Source organism: Schistocerca nitens, chromosome 5 (assembly GCF_023898315.1).
Source record: "Schistocerca nitens isolate TAMUIC-IGC-003100 chromosome 5, iqSchNite1.1, whole genome shotgun sequence".
Classification (NCBI taxonomy): domain Eukaryota; kingdom Metazoa; phylum Arthropoda; class Insecta; order Orthoptera; family Acrididae; genus Schistocerca; species Schistocerca nitens.
In genome coordinates, this window is record NC_064618.1 from 482322547 (window position 1) to 482346929 (window position 24383).

The 24383-nt window shown below is 43.8% G+C and overlaps 1 protein-coding gene and 1 long non-coding RNA gene across 6 annotated transcripts in view; one reads left to right on the forward strand and one right to left on the reverse strand.

Moving 5' to 3' along the window:
* Positions 1-24383, forward strand: part of LOC126260016 (ETS-like protein pointed) — an 840855-nt gene that overhangs the window by 707732 nt on the left and 108740 nt on the right. For all 4 annotated transcript variants that reach the window (XM_049957178.1, XM_049957179.1, XM_049957181.1 and 1 more), the window contains one exon: positions 21993-22193. In XM_049957178.1, coding sequence (XP_049813135.1) covers positions 21993-22193 — 201 coding nt within the window. The remainder of the gene's footprint in view (positions 1-21992; positions 22194-24383) is intronic.
* LOC126260019 (uncharacterized) overlaps positions 5859-24383 on the reverse strand; it is a 51730-nt gene continuing 33205 nt past the window's right edge. The window contains exons 3-4 of one of the 2 annotated variants that reach the window (XR_007546592.1): positions 21766-22201; positions 5859-6977 (exon numbers count right to left, since the gene is read on the reverse strand). This is a non-coding gene — a long non-coding RNA (uncharacterized LOC126260019). Of the gene's footprint in view, positions 6978-21716; positions 22202-24383 lie in introns of those variants that run through there. The other variant, XR_007546591.1, reaches the window with a different exon arrangement.

Sequence of the window (24383 nt, forward strand, 5' to 3'; positions counted from 1 at the left end):
TAATAGCTTTGGTGCTTCATGTTATTCCAGTTACAGTTGAAAAAACACAAAGAACTTCTCGATTAATCGGTGTGTAAAAATTTCATCCAGATATTTGCCTGCCTATGTGCTGCGTCAGAGAAGACTTCAGTGCTTACGCCTGTTGGAGTTTCCAGCGTTTTAAAACAAAAAAGGCCGTCCACGTACCGGCGCGATCTGTTCGTTTTGCGGGCACCTGCATTGTCGGAACGACAGCGCGTGCAGTCGCCGCCACGGCGGGCAGTGGTGCGGTCCAGCGCTCTCGTCGGACCCAGTCAAAGGCGGCTGCAGCGAAAGAGGAATGCACGGCCAGAAATATTTCACGGCCGGCGTCCGTCAAAGAGGATCATCCCCAGGGCCAGGGCCACTTTTGTGTGTCGCAAGCGACCGGTGAAACCAGAAGCCGGTTGCCCCGGTGACGCGTCCAATTATGGCGTCACTAGTGCCCACCACAAAGGTTTCTGCTGTTTGCTGTAACTCTGTGTAGATCTATACGAGTGTCAACCTCCTTCGCGATTTGTTATCCTCACTTTCCCTCCAGCTCTTCCCTCTCCCTCCCCCCTGTCCCCCATTTCGCTTTCCAGGGAAAAAAAATGGCTTCCACACGTCAGTGTACTAGTATCAAGATCGATACACAATGTGTCAAGTCTCATTGGAAACATTTGGAAAGTCGTTCTCAGCACTTTCGGGCTGAGAAATAAAAGTTGATAATTTCTCCGTAACTAATGAAACCTGATGATGTATTAGTTAAGACTTCGTTGTGTATTTATTTAGGTCTGACGTCGTTCCCAGCTGGGCACACGTGGTAAAGGCTAGAACGTTTCATTTTACGATTTATCTTAATTTCATTCTGATGAAGACCCCCCGCCCCCCCCCCCAATAGGTGTCGAAACCTAGGTCAATATACCTACTAGTTATATGCAACCGTTTGGCTGTATAATCCTATGCTGAAAAATTAACTTAGGTCTTTGAATTTTCAGTGTTATGGCTGGTAAATTCAGTATCAATGATCAGTAATCATTTGTGTCAATATTGTAAACGACAGGACTTTCTCTTTCTTTAAAAACTTGATTTGTTGTTTAAGACAGGATGTAGCAATAATCTCGATATCGTGTAACAAATCTGTAATTTGTGCTGCTCGTAAGGTAGACGAAAATATTCATAATTACTTCACAGGAATACGACGAAACATTACACATCCTTAACAGAAGTCTTCAGGGCATTTGTTCGCATCTTGTTGTAAACTGTTCCACCGTTTTTCGTTTACCGCCACCCAGAAATCTTTATCAGATTTATAACTGCTGCGCAACGCATAGTTCACAAAATACTACATCTGTGAGAAAATCAGTAAGACCGAGAACGCTGCGAGCGATCTGGTAACGCTGCGTAGTGCCACTTACGTACACCGGTGTCTTCATCCCGTCCAGACGCTCAGTAGGAGTTCCAGCTCCATACAGCCATCACGTGATTGTTGAGAGCGCCATCAGTGAAGTTGTTTTTTTATGGAACTGGAGTAGCGGAATTTAGAGCAACATTATGCCATCAAGTTTTGTATTAAACTTGGGGTATCCAAGAGTGTGACCTTCGAAAAGTTGAAACAGGCTTGTGGGGAACATCTTGTAACAACAGCACAAGTTTTTCGCTGGCCCAAATCATTTTTCGAAGGTCGAGGGCACGTTGAACGTGGACCTCACTCAGGGAGAACTCCAGTTTCAAAAACCGACGAAAACGTCGAAAGGGTACTTGAGAGATTGTTCCTCTAGGACAAACTGTCAACCAAGTGTTTCATAAAGACGTCCTCGAAAAGCCAAGGAAAAGTGTGAATCAAGTGAGACTGGACATTCTAGACAAATGGATGCTGCATCATGACAACGTCCCATGACATACTGACACTTCCACCACGGAATTTTTGACCTCAAAAGGTAGTCCTGTGGGTCCAAAGCCCCCCCCCCCCCCACCTCCCTATTCATCTGATCTATGAAGGATTTTTCCCCGAAATTAAAAAATGTCTTAAAAGGACGTCATTATGGGACTATGGAGAACATTCAACAGAATGTAACCGACACGTAAAAGACACTGCCGGTTGAAGCCTTTCAGCGCTGCTTCCAAGGCTGAGAACAACGATTCCGCCGCTGTAGAACTGCTACAATGATCTACTTTGAAGGAGACAATATTGTTTGAAAAAAAAAAGCTTTGGTAGATAAAAAATTAGTTTCAGTACTTTTCTCACATGTCTCGTACACTGACGAGCCAAAATATTATGAGCACTTGCATGATAAAGTTTGGTCCACCTATAAACGCATTACAGCTGCGATTCTGCGTGACATGGATTACACACGTCCTTAGAAGGTTTCTGTTGGTATGGCATCAGATGTCCATGCAGAGCCACACAATTCACGCACACAGCGTCCCAGATGTGTTCCCATCAGACTCAGGTCAGGAGAATTTGGTGGTCTAGATCTCAACGTGAATTCACTATCATCGTACTCAAAACACTGTAGCACGATTCTGGCCATGTGAAACGGACAGTTATCCTGTTGGAAGAGCCATCGCTGACGGGGATGATACGGAGTGAGAAGATATGCATGCGGCCTGCAATAATGGTAATGCTGTCCACAGCTGTCATGGTGTCTTCGATTACGACCACAGATCAGGTGGAATCCCAGACTAATGACCCCTTTAGCATAATAATGCACGAACTGGTCTGCGACCTCAATGCAGTGGGTGTTTCAAGGAGCTGTTCGGCTGGGTGACAGCGTATCCTGACACGGCCACCGACCTGCTGTAACACGAAACGTGATCTGGTCGATCGGGTAACACATTTACATCGATCCACGGTCTCATCTCAATGATTTCGCGCCTACTGCAATCGTAATTGAGGATTTGGTTGGTTCAGCATGGGAACATACACAGATCGTATGCTACGGGTCCTCGTGTTCAACAACGTGCACTGAACGGTGTGCTTCGAAACACTTGTAGAATAAGTTGGCTGATGCGGAGTGACCAGTTTACGTCGAATGCCCTGCACGAGTTCATACAATTTGTACGGAAAGGGAGGCCGACAGTATTTTCCCTCTATCGACCAGTCGGTGACACGCTGCGATGACTGAGTCGAGGCGCACGCCCTGCAGCCTTTCTCAAACGATTTTACAGACACTATCCGGTAAAAGAATTCATTTTTGCGTTAGTTACAGCTTTATATGTCAGCTTCATGATGACGAGACCATCGTTTCGTTAATGGCCATAGTTACTCCGATATTTGCACTTCAATAAGACACCGCGAAATTCGAAATAAATTGCAGTGAAAAATAGAGGTCGCTGTAAGTTTGCGTTCGGTGTAGATTGCATGATATGTTGCTGTGTATGAAATTTATCTAACATATTGACTTTCCCTATAGACGCGTGTGGTGGTCCCTGTCTATCATCAATATCAAGAAAACTGAGCTGATGCAGTACACTCATTTGCGATTTCTCGCGCCAACGATAAAGCCAGACTGAAATATCCACTACATTCCTTCTATTCTCTTCTTCCATAAACTGTTTATCGTTCACATTTCACTACCGTCCAAGGCTAAAATAGTTCAATTATATTCGACGTTAATAAAATTCTCTTTTTCAGAAATACTCCACGTGCTATTGCCAGTGTGCGTTTGTATGCCCTCTACCTCAGCCACAATCAATTATTTTGCTACCCAAACAGCAGAACTGGTCTAGTGTCTCATTTCCTAATCCAATTCCCGCAGTATAGCCTGGTTTAATTTGCTATCATTCCGTTACCCTTGATGATGATCATCTTATATCCGTTTACGACGTGAGTACAATGTCATCGGCAAACCTGAGAGTTCCGCCTTCCTCTCCCTGTAATTTAATTTCCTTTTCAAATTTCTCCGTGATCTCTACTTGGAAATAACGTGTTGTTACTTCTACCCTACTGCATCTGACCCTCAAATGAAAGCAGCATTAAACATAGAAGACAGTGTTAAGAGTTCTGTCTGTCCGTGTGTGACACCTGGATTTCTACAGGACAGTCGCGGACGCACATTCGCGGTCGACAGCTAGTGCCAGCCGCATAGTCTGTGAATGCCAGTGCCGCGTTATTCTCCAAACGCTGTGTCGTAGTATAGTGGACGAAAGGCGTCGCCGCTGAAAGAAGGCCGGCGTGACCTGGGGCATGGGACAGTGGGAGAGCGCCCCGCCGCGTACCTGCCAGATACGACACTTCCGAGAAGTCTCCGGCCGGCGCTGTTTGCTCCCTCGACCCGGCAGACATCAAAAACCCTGAGCCGCCCGTGCTTGTCAGCTCGCGAACACATCTGGGTTCTTGCGTGTCTGTCGCCTTCAGGCTGGAGCCGCAAGAGCGGTCTAAGCGTTTGTCGTTCTCTTCGAGGATTCAGCTCACTCTGTGCTCACCACGTGGGGGTGCGTATTCGTAACTGTCCAATCTAGTCCTTGTATGTATTAGAAGGGAGTGAAAGTGCAGACTGGAGCAATGATTTCTGTTTACCAGGAAATCTCCGTCCCGTTGCGCTACTGTCGCTCGACTGATATTCCGTATACAAACAAGGCAAGCACGTTGTCAGGATCGAGAAATATGGAAGTGGGAGTGGGGGGGTGGAGGAGCACCTAATGTTACTTTCGCGGTGAATGACGAAATACTACGGGCGCTGATAACCTCGCTGTTGTGCGCCCTAAAACACTAATCATCATCATCACGAAATACTTTGGACTTTTCACGGCAAATGGCTTTGGGTACACTTGCTACTAATGAGTATCTAATACTGATACTGTGTACGCCCTTGGCACAGAGTGAGATTGAAATGAGCGTCCCCATCTCCGCAAGGTGTATGACCGAGCACAGTCTGGGTTTCTCTTTAGTTTCCAACAGCAATAACACTGTTACCCACAGTTGCCCTTTTGCTCGTTGATATACCAGTACTTTCGTTATATGACGGGCGTACGGTTCCAAGCGTTCGCACTTTCATTGAGAAGAGCTTGTCCAGATTTTGTCATCGCCGCCCAGTCTTCTGCTTCACACACTACGGTTCAGCACTACAGCAAGTTGCTGCTCTACTTACCGCAACAAAAGAAGTAAAGCAATGACTTGGTGTAATGCAAACAAAAGTGCTTAGGTAGACATCTGGTCTGACACTTTAGAATCGGGTGACAAATGACAAAATTCTTATACTCTACGGAGTGTTAACTATCATTGAGAGGTTGAGCCGTCTACGACATATCGGCAGGTATTTCGAACAAATGAAGAAAGATAGTGGAACACTGGTTTTCTTTGTTGTAAACGTACTAAATTAGCTAGATACCCACCATCCACGCATATCTCAACATAGTGGGTCTCCTCTCTGAAAACGCACAAGATGACGTCAAGTGGAGATAGAGCCAAAAGTATGGACCGGAAGAGGAGGAGGAGACGACGACGACGCACGACAGTTCACCAACAGTCCCACAGTTTTTTTCTTTAAAATTTTATGTATCCGAGAACTATTAACCATCGCTGATCCGTTCACGTTGTGTTGACACTGTCATACAAAGTGATTGACGCAAGATATTGAAACATTTGTCTTCTCGTGTCCTTCATCGTCTTCGTCCATCGGATTTAGATAGTAGTTAGACATTTTCCATGTTTTGATTTCCTAGATACCTCCGTTGCTCTGTAGTGGGATGCTCCTCGGCTGTAGCTGTCGTTACACTTTCAGGCAGCTGTTGCATTCAAGGGCATTGTTAGTGTAAAACGATAAGTGTAGGCTGGCACTTACTATATTATACAAAGGGCGTTAAAAAAGTTTTGCACAGTCGTCTCTAATTTTTTATTTTTTGCAGGAGGAGAATGACATTTTTTGTGAACATACTAGGAACATTTAGCTAAAGATTGAGCCTACTCAATGTAGCCTCCATCAGCTGTGATGCATCTGGCCTAACGTTCTTTCCATGATGTAAATGCACTTTGGTAAAATTCTGGGAAATGACTTTTACACTATCGCTTGACACAGGAAATGTCTTTCTCACTATGAAATGTTTTACCGCGCAGGTGGGCCTCTAGACTACCAAAGAGGTAAAAATCAGACGGAGCCAAGTCCGGACTGTAGGGAGAATGAGGAAAAATTTTTCAACCCATTTTCCTGATTTTCTCCTGCGTCATAAGGGCTGTATGGGGTTTGGTATTTTCATGGTGTAGTCTGATGAGCTGATCCTTAAGCTGTGGTCTGTGGGTCTTGATGGTACGTCGCAGCTTGTCCAATGACAAACAGTAACAGTCCCGGTTAATTGTGGATCCAGGTTCCAAAAATTCAATGAAAATGACACCACACTGATCCCAGAAGACGGGGGCCATCACCTTTCGTCCTGCTGTTCGTGAAAGTCTTGGTCTTTTCTTCCGAGGAGAACCCGGATAACGCCACTCCATGGATTGGGCTTTGCTCTCAGGTTCGGACAAAAACAACCATGTTTCATCCTGGGTGATAACGCCTTCAAAGCACTTTTCCACTCTTCAGTAAAGGTCTTCATGAGACCCTCACACGTATTCTTCCTCGTCGTTTTCATTTCTCTTGTCAATAATCTAGGCACCCAACGTGCACAGATTTTTCTGTACCCTAGTGACCATACCAGTGATACCACACTACCCAATGACAAACGAGTCATTTCAGCAAGCTGCCGTGTAGTCACACATTTGTGATTTTGGATGATTTGATCAATGTTCTCGTTATTCACATCACTCACTGCCGTCGATGGTCTACGGCATCGAGGATTGTACAGTAAAGAGAAATCACCTTCTTTAAATCCTCTGCAACCACCGCTGGATACTGCTGCGATCCACCGTGTCCTCCCCATAAATAGGGAGCAACTTCCTGTGAATCGATGTGGCAGAGTCATCGCCGGTCTTGAAGAGGAACTCCATCACTGACCGTTGGTGCAACCTGACATCTGCTTCACGGTCCATTATGGCGCACCTGTAAATAAAAGAAAATACTTTTATATACCAACTTATAGGTGAATGTTCCTAGTATGTTCACAAAAAATTTCATTGTCCTCGTGCAAAAAATAAAAAATTAGAGACGACTGTGCAAAACTTTTAACACCCTTTGTACAAACGCTAAAAACCAGTGAAGAGAGACAACATTGTTGGTGGAACAACTCTTGTCGCTTTGTACACAAGCTTTGGCATCGCTTTGGTTTCTGGACTCGCAAGGGCGTCAAGTTGGCGGGTTCCAAGTGGAAACCGATTTGTACGTCCGAGCACGAGTCATGATATGCTAGCGATCCTCGGCAGCGTCGACTCGCTGGTCACGGGCCATGCGCCGTGGGCTGGTTCCGAAGGGGGCGTTGCGCCTCTGAGTGGAATGAGTCGTAGACTGGCGGTCTCCTTGACGAGATAACTGCAACAAGGCGGCACTCCGGCGAACCTGGCTACAAGCGCGCCGACCGCTCCGGCGCTGACGTCACCTGCGGGGGAACAAAGGCAGATAGCGTGGCGTGACTAATTCGCCGGCAGCACGAGGACAGGCCCAGCTCTGTTTTGCCAATCCCCCCACGGCATTCTTCTAGCCCCAAACCACCGAGGAACAAAGTTCTACTGGGTGCAATTTTGAAGGGTGTTGTGTGATGTCCTTAGGTTAGTTAGGTTTAAGTAGTTCTAAGTTCTAGGGGACTGATGACCATAGATGTTAAGTCCCATAGTGCTCAGAGCCATTTGAACCTTTTTGCAATTTTGAAGGAAGATTAAATAATCTCTCAATTGTTCTTCCTTAGCATTTAATATCTCAGATAGAACGAGAGTATATATTGACGACACAAAACATTATGACCACTGCAGACTGCGAGATTGAATGGCGCCTGGTGGCGTTGCGGACACGTGCCGCAGTAAGAGGTCAGGCTGGCTTTGAGTCGGTGTGTGTGTGTATGTGTGTGTGTATGTGTGTGTGTGTGTGTGTGTGTGTGTGTGTGCGCGCGCGCGCGCGCGCGCGCGCGCGCGCGCGCGCGCGCGCGCGCGCGCGCGCAGGGATGAGACATTTTACGCTGTTGGTCCTCAATGTGTTGTGTGTGCGATTACTTTCCAGTGGAGGCTACGCGTAATGTAGCGAACATTATCATAATTTTTAGATAGAACTAGGGCTACCATAAGTAAGCACAGATTACGGTAAATTTCCTAGTAGTATTGGTCAGTTTAAGGTGTATCTTCGGTACCTGTACGTTAGGTGTGTTGCATACCTATAGGGCGGTACTTCGCCCTCTTCATGTATGCGATTAGTGTCTTGAAAGATTCCCCTAAAGCCTGGAAGCGGTTAACAGTCTAGAAACTGAGTGGTGATATATGAAGCGCTAGGTAACCTACCGAATATTTTTGTTCTACATAGCTATCCTCCGGCCTCTTACTTAAAAATAAACAGTATTTATAGCAAAATTGAAATTCTCGATGTTTAATTCAGGTGTTATTCGAAAATCGTTTTGTAACGTGAAACAGAGGGATGATGCTGTAAAAATAAACGATACAGATTTATCATACAGCACTAGAAATCTCATTTCCTTAACAAAAAGGTAAAATTAAAAAAAAACTCAAAACAAAAATATAGCTTCAACACTTCGTCGAACTTCCATAAATTTGTTAATATTATCCATAAACAACTTTCGCATCTATCAATAATACCAGAAAACTCTCGCCTTTTCTCATGATGAACAGTCTACTGAGTAAAAAATGATAGTAATAATTACATATATATTATTACTGTAAACTCTACTTGTGTCAAAAGTCATTGCTTTGGGTACATAAAAGCGCGGAAGTTAGGTGACAACTGATTTTTATACTTATAAAATGCAGTTTATATTCTATAAGGATATAAATTACACAATGGACTAACATTCAATAAAGTGCGGCTCTAGTTAATTAGATGCATAACAAACAAAAGAGTCGTCGGCTCCCAGTTTGTCTCTTACACATCCATTTATGTGCTTTCCTATCAACGTTACCACTGGTAATCCGATTTATGTAATGTCCCAAAACTACCGAACCGCAGTTTTTGCAGAGCACAGCTCTAGTTAACGCTAAAGTAAATCAAGCTGTCGGTATCGAAAAATGCGAAGCGAGATGACGAAAGAAGATGGTTGGGCAGGTATCGCACTCATTAAAAACGTTACGGCTGCAAGGACTGATTTGGAGGTAAAGTTACAGAAAAAGTTCGTTGACACTTTGCATGGTGCAGGATATAACATTTTAGTAACACTTTCTGTAGTCTTGAGTGTGTTGCGCAAAAACTCAGGGAAGCAAGCACACGTTTTCTCATTAAAAGCTGTTTCGCGATCTTACCAACGTACGACTATCCTGTGACCTTGTGTTATTCTGAAGAGATGATCTTTGGAAAAATTGATGAAGTCCTATTAATACAATCTAGCAAAGCCCGGAACTTTGATGATGGAAACAAGGTCATCGTCTGTGTGCAGACCACAAGACAACTCATCTAACGCTTTCCAAATGCTGCAGTCAGCCGAAGAATATGCTGAGTTTAAAGAGCGGAATCTTGCTTGTAGCACGAGTATGCTGGCGAGCAGGACGACTCGCCGTAAGGAATGCCCTGAAATATCTATTTGTTCACAAAAATGGAATAAAAAGCGGCATAGAGGCTTTTTTTAATCGCTGAGAGCGTAACATAGGGTTTTTCTCGACACCAATAGAATACTGAGCTGTATCAAGATGAGTTGATGTAAAGAGGTATTCGTTGCCGTTTCCCTCGTGATCGTACGATGACATTAGATTTTGCACCTACATGACTACTGTGCAAGTCACATCTTAGTGCTTGACAGAGGGTTCATACAACCAGTTTGACTATTTTTCCACCTGTCCACTCTCTAATAGCATGTGGAAAAACGAACACCCGCAGCCTTCCGTATTCACACGACAACATGTGCCACAAGCTACTCTTCCCTTCCACGGGAAATGCAATGCCTGGTGCCAATACCCGGCAGGTAAAACTAGAAGCTGGACGGCAAACCGTGTATGTCATGGGTATAAACAGTTTTTCTGCACCTGCAAAAGTTCTCAACAGGTACTAACGAAGATCATTCTTTCCATTCACAGATACGTGTAATGCGACGTGCAGTTACGCGCCCTCACATTTCTCTGTCTGCTGTACTTCCTTAAAGCTTTCTTAATCCGTCTCATATGATTCTGCTGTCGACGAGACGTTAAATTCAACGGAAGACGTGGGAAAATAAATTTCTTCCGCAGTAGGATTAGCCGTGACGCAAGCTGTCCTGCGGGACACTATGTAAATGGCGAGCCTTGACCGTCGCCTCTGTTGCGACGTTAGCCAGCTAAATATATCGCCATTTATCTCACTCCGTATAAGAAACTGTCTTCAACCTTTGTTTTATTTTGACGAAAACGAAAATGTTGTATAATATCCGTTGAGTAATATCTTCCAATGAACATATTCAAATGTTATAAACCCAATTCTGTTAGGACTTCACAGTAGAATATTATTTACGTACGATAAAAATAATGTATGCAGATGTAGTTGTTGACTATTTGACATTTACAAAATGTCTTATTATTTGCAAAGTTAATGTTATAGCGCCAAAGTAAGATTAATTAAAGTAAACTAGTAGTGTATATAAAGAAGGGAGTCAGTAGTATTTTTTGCTGTAGCCTATTTCCTGAATGACTTTACGAAAAGGCAGCATCAGTGTATGCGGCTGCTATTTACTCTCCTGCTCACTTTCCGCTAACTGTATCGGAATTCGGTACGGCAAGTGCTATAGTGAGTTACCATCTTTTCATGCCTAGCATTATATCCTACAATATTTGTCGATTTCCACTCTTTCGTACGTAGATCAGTCTAAAAAATTGTGAGTATCTAGCGTTTCGGCAGTTCGCTGTTTCTTTTAGTTCCTTACGAGGCACCGACATTACAACCATGCAAGTCTTCTTTAAGGAATCCTACGGCGCGAGGTGGAGCAGTGGTGAGACACTGTGGGGGAAAGTAGAGGAATGGTGCGCACTTGAACAAAGTTATTATTTTGAAACAGTCACAGTAAGTAACCTAAAGCCAACGCTAAGAAAATTTGCTGCATTTTCCCTACTCTTACTATACTAAATAAATTTAACTGCAACCAAAAACAGTACAATGAAATATAACTGCAAATATCACAAAGATGCGATTACGCACGATTTCCAGCCGCGTGGTAGGGGAATTCCGCGAGAAGGGAAGCTTATATAAAATATACAGGAATTAATATAATCGCAACTTTAATTACTTGCCAATATCTGTAGTGGATTGTATTAAAGAACAAGATGAAATGTGTAATTACTTTCATTTTCACATTTCACCAAGTTTTCATTCCTTGAATAAGGAGTCATCAGTAACATATTCTTGCGGTGAGAGTATATGCAGCGTGATTCCCAACACACGTTACCACACTTCTTTGTCTTTACGTACTTCTCCCCAGATGCAAACGACTCAGCAGGTTCTTTACCACTTTCAGCCAGTGATTTCAATGCTCCAGTAAACTGGTCGTCGTAATCTGCTGGAAACATCAGGCACGTCCGATGACTGGTGTTTCATCCATTCTTCTTTCCTATTTGTTCAGTAAAGCACCTACGAACAGCTTTCTTCTTCTTCGTCCCAATCTATTGGTTGTGTTTATTTGTTGGCTTCTTTTTCACAGGTTTGGCACATGTTCTCTTTCAGCACTCCATTACCCCAATGTAATATTACGTACTAACGATGTTGAACGGTTGTATTTAGCACGCAAAGCAATGCAGTTAAAAAGAAATCTGTAATAACTGTAAGCTTACCTTCTTATTTGCTTCTTGTTGAAAATAATTGAAACTGTCCTGTTTCACACGCACTCCACAATTCAAATGGGTTCTGTCTTCTTGTTCCAGTTTGTTACTTGTATGAAACATAAGAGGGCAACAGTAGTCGCAAGTCGTCCTTTTTGTCGCAAGCTTCATGTACTGAATACGTGCGCCCGCATCTCGTGGTCGTGCGGTAGCGTTCTCGCTTCCCACGCCCGGGTTCCCGGGTTCGATTCCCGGCGGGGTCAGGGATTTTCTCTGCCTCGTGATGGCTGGGTGTTGTGTGCTGTCCTTAGGTTAGTTAGGTTTAAGTAGTTCTAAGTTCTAGGGGACTTATGACCACAGCAGTTGAGTCCCATAGTGCTCAGAGCCATTTGAACCATTTTTGAATACGTGCGATTACCCGCTTCCCACAATTACTTAACTCCCCCTTACTTGCATTCGAGGACGGCGGTTCAAATCCTCGTCCACCGTCCCGTATTAAAGTTTTCCTGGTTTCTCTAAACCGTTTACAGGAAATTTCGAACTGCCTCGTTCCCTTCTCCATCTTTACCAAAGGAAAGACTGTGCTCCATCTCTAATGACCTCCCCATCGACGGGACGTGAAACACTAATCTCTCTCCCGTCCTTTAACGAAACCCAAAACCCTACTTGGACAAGCATAAAATATTATAGTTACCTTCACATTATGCTAACAATAAGGTTCCCATTCCAATGTGTATGACCACAGCAGGAGTATCTGAAAATGTGGCCTGTGCGTGTGATTTGTCAGATTGTTGCCATGAATGGCTAAGGTCTGACTTGAGTGTCACTTCTTAGTTCGTCTCCAGCCACACTTGTTCCGTCTTTTAGAAGCAATGGAATGTGGCACGGCTAGTGAGGCAGTTCGTTGTGCCGTACGATGGGTCCACTGTGCCGGCCATTGTCCATGTCTCATTCGTTACGTTCCGCTTCTCAATTCCTTCCATCTCTTCTCAAAAAATTGCTTTTTCTACATAGCTTAACCAATTTGCAGACGGCGTGTTCCTCATCTAGTAGAGGCTAATGTTCCGAACATGTGGAAATACGGGAATTCAAAGCAATACGCTTGTTCAGTTTTCTTAAATGTAAAGTATTTACGTCGGAGAGTTATTTTTCGTCTTAATACGGTTGTGTCTTTTGCAAAGAAAGGAACAGTATACGTCCAGCGTGAGTTACAGTACGTTAAAAAAATGTCTTGCCTGCTACTGTCCCTGAAATACCAAAACTAAGAGCGCTGTCTCGTCGTACAGCGAACTAAAATGCTGCTGCTCATGCCGCCAGCTATGTTGTTCGGTTCCGCATTCTTAAGCAGACAATTAACTTCACCTTTTAGAGTCTCTCAGCGTAGCTGCAAAACGTAATTGGTACTCAGGTAGCCTTTATGACAGTTTATGTGCTGCAGAATGCTGCCCTGCGACCGATTTCGCAAAACCGTGGTAGTGCAGTGGTGCTCACTCGGATGTATTGGCTGAAAGGAATTTCCTTGCTCGGAAATTGCCATAGAGGAGAAGGAGAGGTTGCCGCCGTACATTTCCAGATGAACGCTCCGCTCCCCGAGTTGTCAGTGGTAGGTAGGGAAGAAGTTTGCACATTCAGAATTGTGCAATAATATCTGCATCCCGAAGCTTCCAAGTTGTGCCGTAATTATTCTTCGCGGCGTTCGCGTTCGCGAGTACATACGCTTCTGTGGACTTATTTGCGGAAAATGTTGCCGACGCGATTGAGCAGTTACGGCTCGTGGTTTGGGGAGGCGAGCTCGCACCTCTGTGTGATGTGCCAAGCGCGTCCCGCGGCTGACAGGCGGCTTTTAACAATGGGCGGCGGCGGTGGCGGAGGCGGCAGGTAACTCGAGCCGCTGGCAGGCGCCCGCGGACCGCGCCGCGCCGCGCGCCGGAAGTACGACGCCCGTAGACGGGATGGCCGCCTGCCTCCGCCCCCACAAATACGCTCGCGCTAGCATCGCCCAAAACTGAACCCACCACTGTCATCAGAAAAGTCTCCAAACACGTTGACAACATTTCCTGGATGCGTTGTCCTCTCAGTAGCACCCGCGTTAGAAGTGTGTCTCGAGTCACTGTTTGTGCACGCGTTTGCGGTTAACGAAACGGTTACTAGTTAAATACGTATCAACAGTTTATTGCCTGCTGTGGAGCCTTCTGTGGCGTAACCTTAAAAATAAAAAAAAAACCTACTTCCGACGTAAGGGCATCCGCTGTACCACAAGCCAAAATTATTTTGCAAGTCCATGGAAATATACACTGTTAATAATCGTCCCCTAATTTCAGTTTTCTTCCATAGCTTCATCTTTTCATACAATACCCGAATGAAACTACGAGGGTCGTTTTCAATAGTAATGCCCAACATTTTTTTCTCAGAACACATTTGTTGTTAAGTCAGAATTTGGGGAAAATGTCTTGTCCCTGTCCTGTTTTCCTACATAGCCTCCATCACGCTCTATGGCCGTGCGGGAAGAGCATGTACTCCCTGCTGGTAAAAGCTCTTGTCCTGTAGGCGTAGCGATATTTTCACTGCATGACTGACACTCTCGTCATCTTCGAAGTGTGTTCCCGGTAGAGAATCTTTAAGCGGCCCGAAGAGATGGAAGTCCGAGGGTGCCAGGTCTGGACTGTAGGATGGATGAGCCAATGATGTCCAACGGAATTTGACGATGTGCCCCAGGTTCTCAGACTTTGATGTGGGCGTGCATTATCGTGTTGGAGCAAGATCTCTGCTGGATTCTTGTCCGACAACTATAGAGCCAATTGTCGAATTGTGATGCACCGGTCGGCACGAATAACGGCGTCCGCACGGTTCAGCATGTCTAGAGCAGTGGTTGTAACAGGACGTCCCAAGCGTGGCTGATCATGGAGCTCTGTTTCTGCATTTCCTGGGGCTGTAACTTTCTTAACCCATCGCCAAACAGTTCTCCTATCAAGTGCAGCATCGCCATACACTGCACAAAAACGGTTAAAGATGTTCACCACGGTTTCTTTTTCTGCACACACGAATTAAATACAGCATGCTGCTTGTAACGTGAGTCGTAAGTAGGCGCCATTTTGATGCTGTACTACGGTTCTGCGAACCGTCAGAACGGTTCGAAACTTCACCGGCGCGCAGAAAAAACATCAAATGTGAAGCACCAACAAGGACGTTTGCCTATGTATATTAATGGCTTTTAAAAAAAAAATGTGGGACATTACTTATTGAACGACCCTCGTAAGATGATCTACAAATCTGAACGTTATTACTGACACTGGTCACGTGCAAGCATGAACAGTTCGTGGCAGTCTCCTTCGTTTTGCTGTCGGATCCATAAATCGACATGAATCCGTATTGCAGCGATCCATCTGCCGCCACATTTTAGGCGTCAGTTTTCAGTGGAACTCAGCGGCGGTGGCAGCAGCAGCAACAGCGACAGCAGCGTCTCTCCTGAAGATAGCGAGCTGGTTGATAGCCGAAATATCGAGTCATGTTGATTTTAGCATCCGGCAGCAAACCCGAGGGGGTTACCTCTGATTACTATGCCTCATTATTGTCAAACATGGGGCCTTTTTTTAATTTTTTTTATGAACATCAGATAGGTTGCGAATTCAAACCACAGCGAAAATTCGGTGAAACTTCGCGCAGATGGGTTGCACAGTGTCTCTAGTACGCCCATCTGTCGCGTCACGTGTGAAGTCCTGCTGAGGGCTTTTGCCCGATTTCATCCAGCCCACAAAACGTAACCGTCGTGCGTTTCCTTCTCCACGGCAATTATCGGCCTCATACTGCAGGTGCAACTAAGACACTCCTTGCAGCGTTTACGGTGGGAAGTGTTTCATCACCCACCACACCTTCTGGACTTAGCACCCTCTGATTTTCATCTCTTCGTTCACATGAACCGCTGGCTAAGAGGGCAGTACTTCGGCACAATGAGCTGCAGACCAGCGTAGGGAATTGACGAAAATCACAGGAGTTCTATGATGAGGTTATCGGAAAGTTGGTACCAGGCGCTACGACGTATGTCGTAAGTCGAAGCGGCGACTATGTAGATAGGTAGCAGAAAGATGTAGCTAAATGTCGCAAATATTTATTTTTCTGTGGTTTCCTTTCCGCGACCAATTGGAGTTTGGAAAAAAATACCACTCGTTTATTAACTTCAGCAATTAATATTTTTTTACTGAAATAAAAAGGCTTAATTGTTTTTCTTTGTGATGATTAACTTCTTGTGTAGTTGCCACTAAATGATGTACAAGTGTGTGTGTGTGTGTGTGTGTGTGTGTGTGTGTGTGTGTGTCATGAGGTATATTACAACTTTCGTTCGTAATCCGGACAAAAGTTCGTTCTGCATTCTCGACCAAATTTTGCTTTTCCCTGATGACGTTTATACAACATTGGTAACTATTTCCTATTCCCATGCCTGTATGGCCTGTTTAACGACCAAAATTGTGTAGATAGTTTTTATTTCCATCATTTCGTAGGACTCACTTCCTAGAAATAAACTTACTTCTCAACTTTCACAATAGTTTGCTCCATCTCTAATTACGCCGTTTCCTGTAAACTTCTGCGACACGGCTAGCGCTGTAGGCTTACTAGGATTTCACTAAATCCAGACATCAGCCAACGTGTGAAAACAGTCTCGGTGCATACTTAGTTGACTCGACAGAGACATGTGCAATCACTACCACGATCCATAAAAATTTCCATCAACTACACCAACTCAGGCGACGACATTCAGGATGCGGCATTCAGAAGTTTCATCCTCCTTTCCCTCCCCCTCGTGCCTCCCTCCTCCCCCCCCCCGCCCCCCATCCCAAAAAAATTGAAAGACGCAGAACTAACACTAGAATAAAATTTCAAATGTCCAATTGCTGAAATCGTCACACATGCACTCGAATACCCCTAGATCTTCATTGCAGATTTACCTAATGTCAGTGTTACCCATCGTAAATTTCACTTTGCACATAAAGATGAAGTTTTGAGTACGTTAGTTGGACTTCTGTGTCTGACACATCAACTGACAACCGCAGCGACATTAGGCCTGTGCGATAAAACCTCGCGTACTGTACGCGCATTTGTCAAAGTCACTCCGCGTTAACAGTGGGGCTGTGATTCACGCGCTCCAGTAACCAGCCGCTCCCGCGTGATAACAACGGTTTGTTTGTTACGTGCTGCCGGGCGGGAGCTGACGTGCCGCCGGCGTTATCGCCATTCCTCGGGCCGTCCCGTAAGGCTGGCGCTGCCGATAACGCCGCAGATTTCCAGCTCTGGGCCGCATCAGGTAGCAGGAGGCCCTCTGTGGCTTAGTCGACGGTTTCTTCGGAATGAGAACTTTCAGAGGAATTTCTTTTGCTGTGGAAGCTTCTCATCCTAAACGAAAACTTCGATGTGGTTGCAGCTTGCGACATCGGTTTCACCGCATAAGATGCGGGAATAAGGTTTCTTGCTCCTTGCGTCTTTAGTAGACTAATAAGACTTGACCATTAGTACGATCTTCAGAAAGGGCTTTAGTAGACTAATAAGACTTGACCATTAGTACGATCTTCAGAAAGGGGCAAAGCAAGCATTAAAAAAAGAAAAAAAACCATACCGTTATTAATATTCCCGTTCGGCGGTCCTGGTTGACATTTTCAATTTTTTTTTTTTTTTGCTTTTTTCTTCCTCTCTTAGTAAAGCCGCCGCTGGTCCGTTCTTACCCTTTTTGCCTTTCCTTTAACTTGTGTAGGAATTAATGCTTTATCTTATTGCTTCCATGGCGCTGGAAATTGAGGATGTTAGTTGCGAAATACTCTTATTTTGCTACGGGGCATAAAGGTTACTCTCGCACTGCTTTTCCACTCACAGTCAGCTGCGTTTATTGCTGTAATTTGTCTGCAACCTATTTCGCAGCGCCGGCCGGAGTGGCCAAGCGGTCCCAGACGCTACAGTCTGGAACCGCGCGACCGCTACGGTCGCAGGTTCGAATCCTGCCTCGGGCATGGATGTGTGTGACGTCCTTAGGCTAGTTAGGTTTAAGTATTTCTAAGTTCTAGGGGACTGATGACCTAAGATGTTAAGTCCCATTGTGCTCAGAGCCATTTGAACCAACCATTTTTCATTTCGGAGCAAATACGGCTGCATCTTCACCCGTGTAATCGATGTAATATCCCACCACAAATGTATCCTGTCAATGTATCCCAGCAACCTCTTGTAGTTACCACGTTTAGCAGATGATGGGATGCATCGACAGGATATACCCATACAGTCGAATACTTAACATACGGGTTGCTAGAGTATATTAAGTGGATAAACAAAGGTGACTAACTGGAAGTCATAAGAGAGTAACTTTTGAGCTCCATAACAAAATTAATGCTTTGTCTTTAACGACATGAATATCAACAGAAAGCTCATTCTTCCAAATAAATATCCGACTACCGAACACACATACTGACAGACCTGGTTCTTTAAGTCGAGGCAGATACACGAATTACACAATTTCGACATTATTGCTGGGCTGTCGTTTAAACGAGTGTTTCCGGATGGCCTCGTCGTCCTCCAACGGTGATTTCACTCCATTTATATTAATTAATTTTATTGTAAAAAATTAAATTGGTGTCGTAAATGATTAAAATGAAACTAACTCAACAAGACTGCTGCTGCTGATGCTCCTGCTGCTTCAGATTGCGAAATTCCACCGGAGGGATAAGTACTACAAAAAAGCAGTAGCAAATATCACACAGCGAACAGACCTCAGACCAGTAACCTGATTAACTGCTTTCCACTGTGTAGCCAAAAGGATGAGGACACTCTCGCTTCCCCTGAAGTTAATTATCTTACAGTTGTCATTATACTACGCAACATTCTCTATAGACGATGTTGCATTTAATTTTGGTTCTATGTTCCAAAGTGAGAATACTTTACAAATAAATACAGTTAATAATCTTCATTAAATGGTTGCTGCATCCGGAAGACGACCACACTCCGCTGTAAACTATTGTTCAGGTTTCTTAAGCAGTGTGAACTCGGTAGCTTTCCCGGTAGATAGTTAATGACTCTGTGGAAGGAGGGTCAAGTTCAAAAAGATATGCAATAAAAGAAGTATAGGACCAGGGAACTACAAAATAAAATAGTAGTTGTTGATTTCACCAATAAGGAGGTGGTCATAATATTTTTTTTTCCACCCTTGCGGAATATACATGAATTTGGACTCAGGATGTGTTAGGTTATTAACTGTGGACGCATTAGCCATAATACTATTTAATTCCAGTTATAATATCTGACAAAGTATTTCTTCATAAACGTATTCCCTGTCAAAAGTAGTACGCGAATGTGCGTAACACAACATTCTCCAGACATCCTCGACAGTGCCTTTAAAGAGAAGGCTAGAACGACCCTAGAGTTAATCACATAGTGTGTACAGTATATTCCTGCATGCTAAAGTATAAACGATTAGTTATGGGTAGGAGATGAAATATCCATTAACAAGCAGAGGAAAAAAAGCAACCCTTATTCCTGAAGTACACTGCATATTAGGACAACGTGCAGCACACTGCTCGAAGCGCTTAAGTTCACTTCCATCTGTGTAGAAAAGTTTCTCATGGTTTCGTCACATATGGTTTTTTCCTATTGTGAAAATGCGTTCAAGTGTCGAGCGCGTGATGGAAGGACGGAAGACAGGGAGGTATTGGAACGGTGAATAGTAATTGCACGTCCGACCGGCCGGTATGTTTATCAAATTTTAATGAGTTTTTCACTTTATCGGTTAGATCAATAACGGTTCTATCCGTGACTGTTATGTTTAATTGTAGGAGAAGGCTGAACTTTGGCTTCAAAACGAGATCAAGGTACTTAATACTGGTAACACGAAATATAGACTACATTTACAGATTAGAAGTGTAGCTATTGTCTGAATTACGCAAGCATGACGCTGTATTTAGTGCGCTTAGACAAGGTGAAATTAAATCATAGTACAAAAATAAGGAATCCGTTTCGTAGTTGCCGGACATGTCCTCAAGGGCAACCTAGCAGCAACCGTACAAGCAACCGTGTGGCCTAACGAAAGTGTGTACGCTACGACCTTTACAAAGACGAGGACGAGTGGCACCTTTTAATCTCCTTGCTTTCGTTTTCTGCAGTGGAATTGGGGGGCACTTTTATTTGCACAGCTGCGTTACTTAAGTCGCCTTGTGACAGTCTGTCGCCAGCACAGATAACAATTTGATGGTACCAGTACTGCTGTGCCGCCGACCTGCGCTTGATGGCAGTGTTGTGTTCCTGTTTGTAGCCTTCACCTTGAATGATGAAGTACCCATGTGAAGGCAAGTGGGAAACTGCTTGGCTTGCTCGCACCCACAACCAGGCCACAATTCAGAGGGGTCCCAACAAGTGAAAGTCTCCAGTCCAAGCGATTTTCCGCATTCGTGCGAGCGACAATTTTATATTCTCCACCTTAACTTCACATGACCTTCTCGGTAATACACTTAATCAGATTTACATTTCACGGGCAGTAACGGCGCTTCCTTACTGTATTAAACTTATGTCATAATATCTTTGTCAAGCTATATAGGTTTTAAGAATAAAATGAGTAACAAGAATTTCTTCTGTTACAGAAGAACATATATAGCGTTATTCAGTACTTAATGCAGCAGTTTTCATATCTATAAAGTGTAACGTTTGTTGAGGGGAATGAAAGGAAAGCCATAGTTTAGAAAGGAGTCCAACGGGGCTGCAGCCTATCCCCGATGTTATTTAGTCTGCGTATTGAGCAAGCAGTAAAAAGAAACCAAGGGAGAAATTTGTAAAGGGAATTAAAGTACAGGGAGAAGAAACTAAAACTTTGAGGTTTGTCGCTGAGATCGTAATTCTGTCAGAGACAGCAAAGCAACTGCATAGTGCTTTGGGAGACAAGAAACTAGAATGTAGTCGAAATAAATGAGGCGATTCTGATCGAGTTAGATTAGGAAATGAGATGATAAAAGTAGTAGACGAGTTACTAAAAGTGGTAGATGAGTTTTAGTATTTGGGTAACATAATAACTGTCGATGGTCTATGTAGAGAAGATGTAAAACGCAGTCTGGCAATAGCAAGCAATGCATTTCTAAAACAGACAGCTTTTTCACCACGAATATACATTTACGATTAGGAAGACTCTTTTTGAAGATATTTGTCTGAACTGTAACCGCGGCAGTGAAATGTGGAGGATAAACAGTTCAGACAAGAAGCATGCCGATGATGATTAGGTAGGTAAGTCGGATAACTAATGAGGAGGCACTGATTCGAACTGGAGTGTGGAAGGCGGAAGAAATTGATGGCATAACTCGAATAAAGAAGACATCTGTTGATAGGACACATTCTGAGATATCAGGGAACCGTCAGAAGGGAAACGTGTTGAGTAAACTTGTGCCATTGCATCATGCAGCTACTATATTTCGCCAACTAGGTCTTCTACTTTCACCAGCAATAAAAGCTTAGGCGGAACATATTTTAGAAAACTTGATTTAGCTTTACATGAAGAAAATATTGGCATGTCACAAAAACAAGGCAGCAATATTTGATACATGATAACGATTTTTCTAATGTTTCCCTTATACGTAGTTGAAAACAGTGTTCGGGTGAAAATTTTCCTTTGTTGGACTGATAGTCAAATTACTATGCTTACACGAAATTGAGCTCACATCGAAACTAAAATATGAATCTCTGTAGTCGGCCGGGGTGGCGGAGCGGTTCTAGGCGCTACAGTCTGGAACCGCGCGACCGCTACGGTCGCAGGTTCGAATCCTGCCTCGGACTTGGATGTGTGTGATGCCCTTAGGTTGGTTAGGTTTAAGTAGTTCTAAGTTCTAGGGGACTGATGACCTCAGAAGTTAGGTCCCATAGTGCTCAGAGCCATTTTTTGAATCTGTGTATATTTAGAACTGTCTACTTTTGTTCAAATGTTTGGTTTATTTATTCACTTAATTATATGATACCTTGCTGGCTAAGGAAGCAGGAGCACTGTGTTTGCTGTTATCGGCTCGCAGTCATTCCTCACCACATCGACTACGAGTATCTTCAGTATCTTTGCCACAGCTGGATCTGTTTACCCATTTGCTTTAGCTCAGGTTGACTCAGCTAGCATCCGTCGACAGCAACGTGGGCTAGTGTCAGAATGGCATGCTAACGTGCTAACTGAAACGTTGGTTGCGCTGTGTTGCAGACCCGAGGCAATGGTCGGAGGCGCAGGTGGCTCACTGGTTGTCGTGGGCCATCCGCGAGTTCTCGCTGGAGGGCGTCACCATGCAGCACCTGCACATGCGCGGCAAGGACATCTGCAACATGGGCAAGGAGGCCTTCCTCGCCAGAACGCCGCCCTTCATGGGCGACATCCTCTGGGAGCACCTCGAGATCCTCCAGAAAGGTACTCGTCTGAAACACACAACAAACAATACCTCTTCAACATCCACATCCAGAAACATTCACTTGCTACATTGCTCTCCATTCGAATCCTTCCTCGCGTATGGATGTGTGTGATGTCCTTAGGTTTACGTAGTTCTAAGTCTAGGGGATTGATGACCACAGATGTTAAGTCCCATAGTGCTCAGAGCCATTTGAATCTTTTTGAGCGCCCGTACCAAAACAGCACTGGAGCTTCAGCCAAGCATACCGAAAGCCACACATTTTCTATCCTTTTAAACGTTATACACACTTTAATGATTAATGCTGACGAGTAATGATATAAAATTTTATTTTAGGGAAAGCGTTCACTCAGTGGATCGTCGATTTTAGCCATGTTCCCTACGACTATTGTATATGCTTTAGTGCAACAAATTCTGCTCTAGCGTTTTCGAGAAATGGCGCTTTACAGTTTTAAGAGACAGTTGAATCCCATACCAGACAGGCTAGTGCAGTAGGTCTGCTCGTATTGCGTTCACGTCTTGCCTTTTTTCTCCATTCTTCTACCAAATACAGTGAAACATATTTCTCCGTAAAGGAACAACAATAAAAATGGCAATCATAGAAGTAAAATTGTATCGAGGTATCATAAGAAATCGTTACACCGTTATGTCTGCTGTGCAATGTATACTTCTATACAAGTCAAAACTTTTCTGAAGCTGGATGCTGGTAAAGTGTCACCGTCAAAGTGTAAACTAATGTAGTTCGTTAGAAAGTGTTCTGGACATCAAAATGGAGGCAGTCAGATACGAAAAAAGCCGCCTATACTGTCGCAGTAAGTAAAAACTAAATTTACGTCCATGTCGACAGATAAGCTATAGTCATGGCGATACATTAAAGTGTGACCCATCTTTCTGCCATAGAACCAGCACCCAGCATTATGGTACTACCAGTAATGATGTAACTTCCCGGATCCTCCCGAAATCATCTGAAGATGAACCTGAAAGGGTTCGAAAACCGGTTCATGTAATAAAGCATTATTATTGAAAAAAAAAAGTGACTGGTTGCAGTTGTTGTGTATAACTTATTTACATTTAATATACAGTCACGGTTCTAAAATATCCGTAATGGATAAGCATAAGATTATTTTTAATCTCTTTCCGAAGAAACGGGATTTGATTTGTTGTTACTATATAAGTATTTGGGAAAAGATTATAAAGGAAAAACATTCATGTCTCGAACGCAGTTCGGGTAGACTTCCGATCTGCTGCCTTACCCGGTTATGCAAACGCCACTCGTCGAAGGCTGGCTCTCTCGTGTGCCACTGAAAAGGCTCGTAAAATTTTGAACCTTGATTTCTCGTAAACGCTAGAGAAGCGTAACGTATTAGAGCAGCTGCCTTTTACGTTGATACATAGGTACGTACTAACATGGTACGAAATACGACCGAACTCGCCGAGCGTTTGAGTGTATGCTTCCTTTGTCAGAGACGGCAAATGTCAATTGAAGAATTTTGTACTCTTCTGTCTCAGGCGCAGAACTGTGTCTATCGAGAACTAAATTAAAAGAATACATGTAATTAACTAATTAGATCCGTACCCCTGGTCGAACAGAAATCCTGATTGTGTGTGAATATTGCAAACCTAGAGAGCGCTACTGTAAACAGATAAACAGACTACTTCCGACAGTATGCTTAAGTAACTGAGAGCATATAACATGGTCATTATTAATTTCAGATTTATGTTCTCCAGACATTGGCCAGAAGTACCTTAAAATATAGTTCAGCGTTAGTGACCAATCAAATGGCAGACGATAAGTAGCTTCACTACTTATAAAGAAACTTAGTTATAAAACTGATGCTTGATTGAATACCATAACTACCGTTTTCACCCTGTGCTATGTTGTAGGATGACACTTTATTTGAATTATGTGGTTACCTCCCATAACAGAACCTTGTGAAGCAGCATGAGATACGTGCAATTTGTGATAATTATTCCCAAGTCAAAAGCATCGTGTTTAAAATACGTGTCCGGCGGGTCGTTATACGCGAACGTAAAATTAAGAGCACAATCTTCTTCCCCACAGCTGGTTGTGAATGAGTACTGAACAACACTGTAGCACACGAATTTATGGAAGTAATTATTCTGAAAATGACCACGGACAAAAAGAGGAGATTTTACAGCCCTGAGTCTCCACAGTGTTTTATTTTGCATCC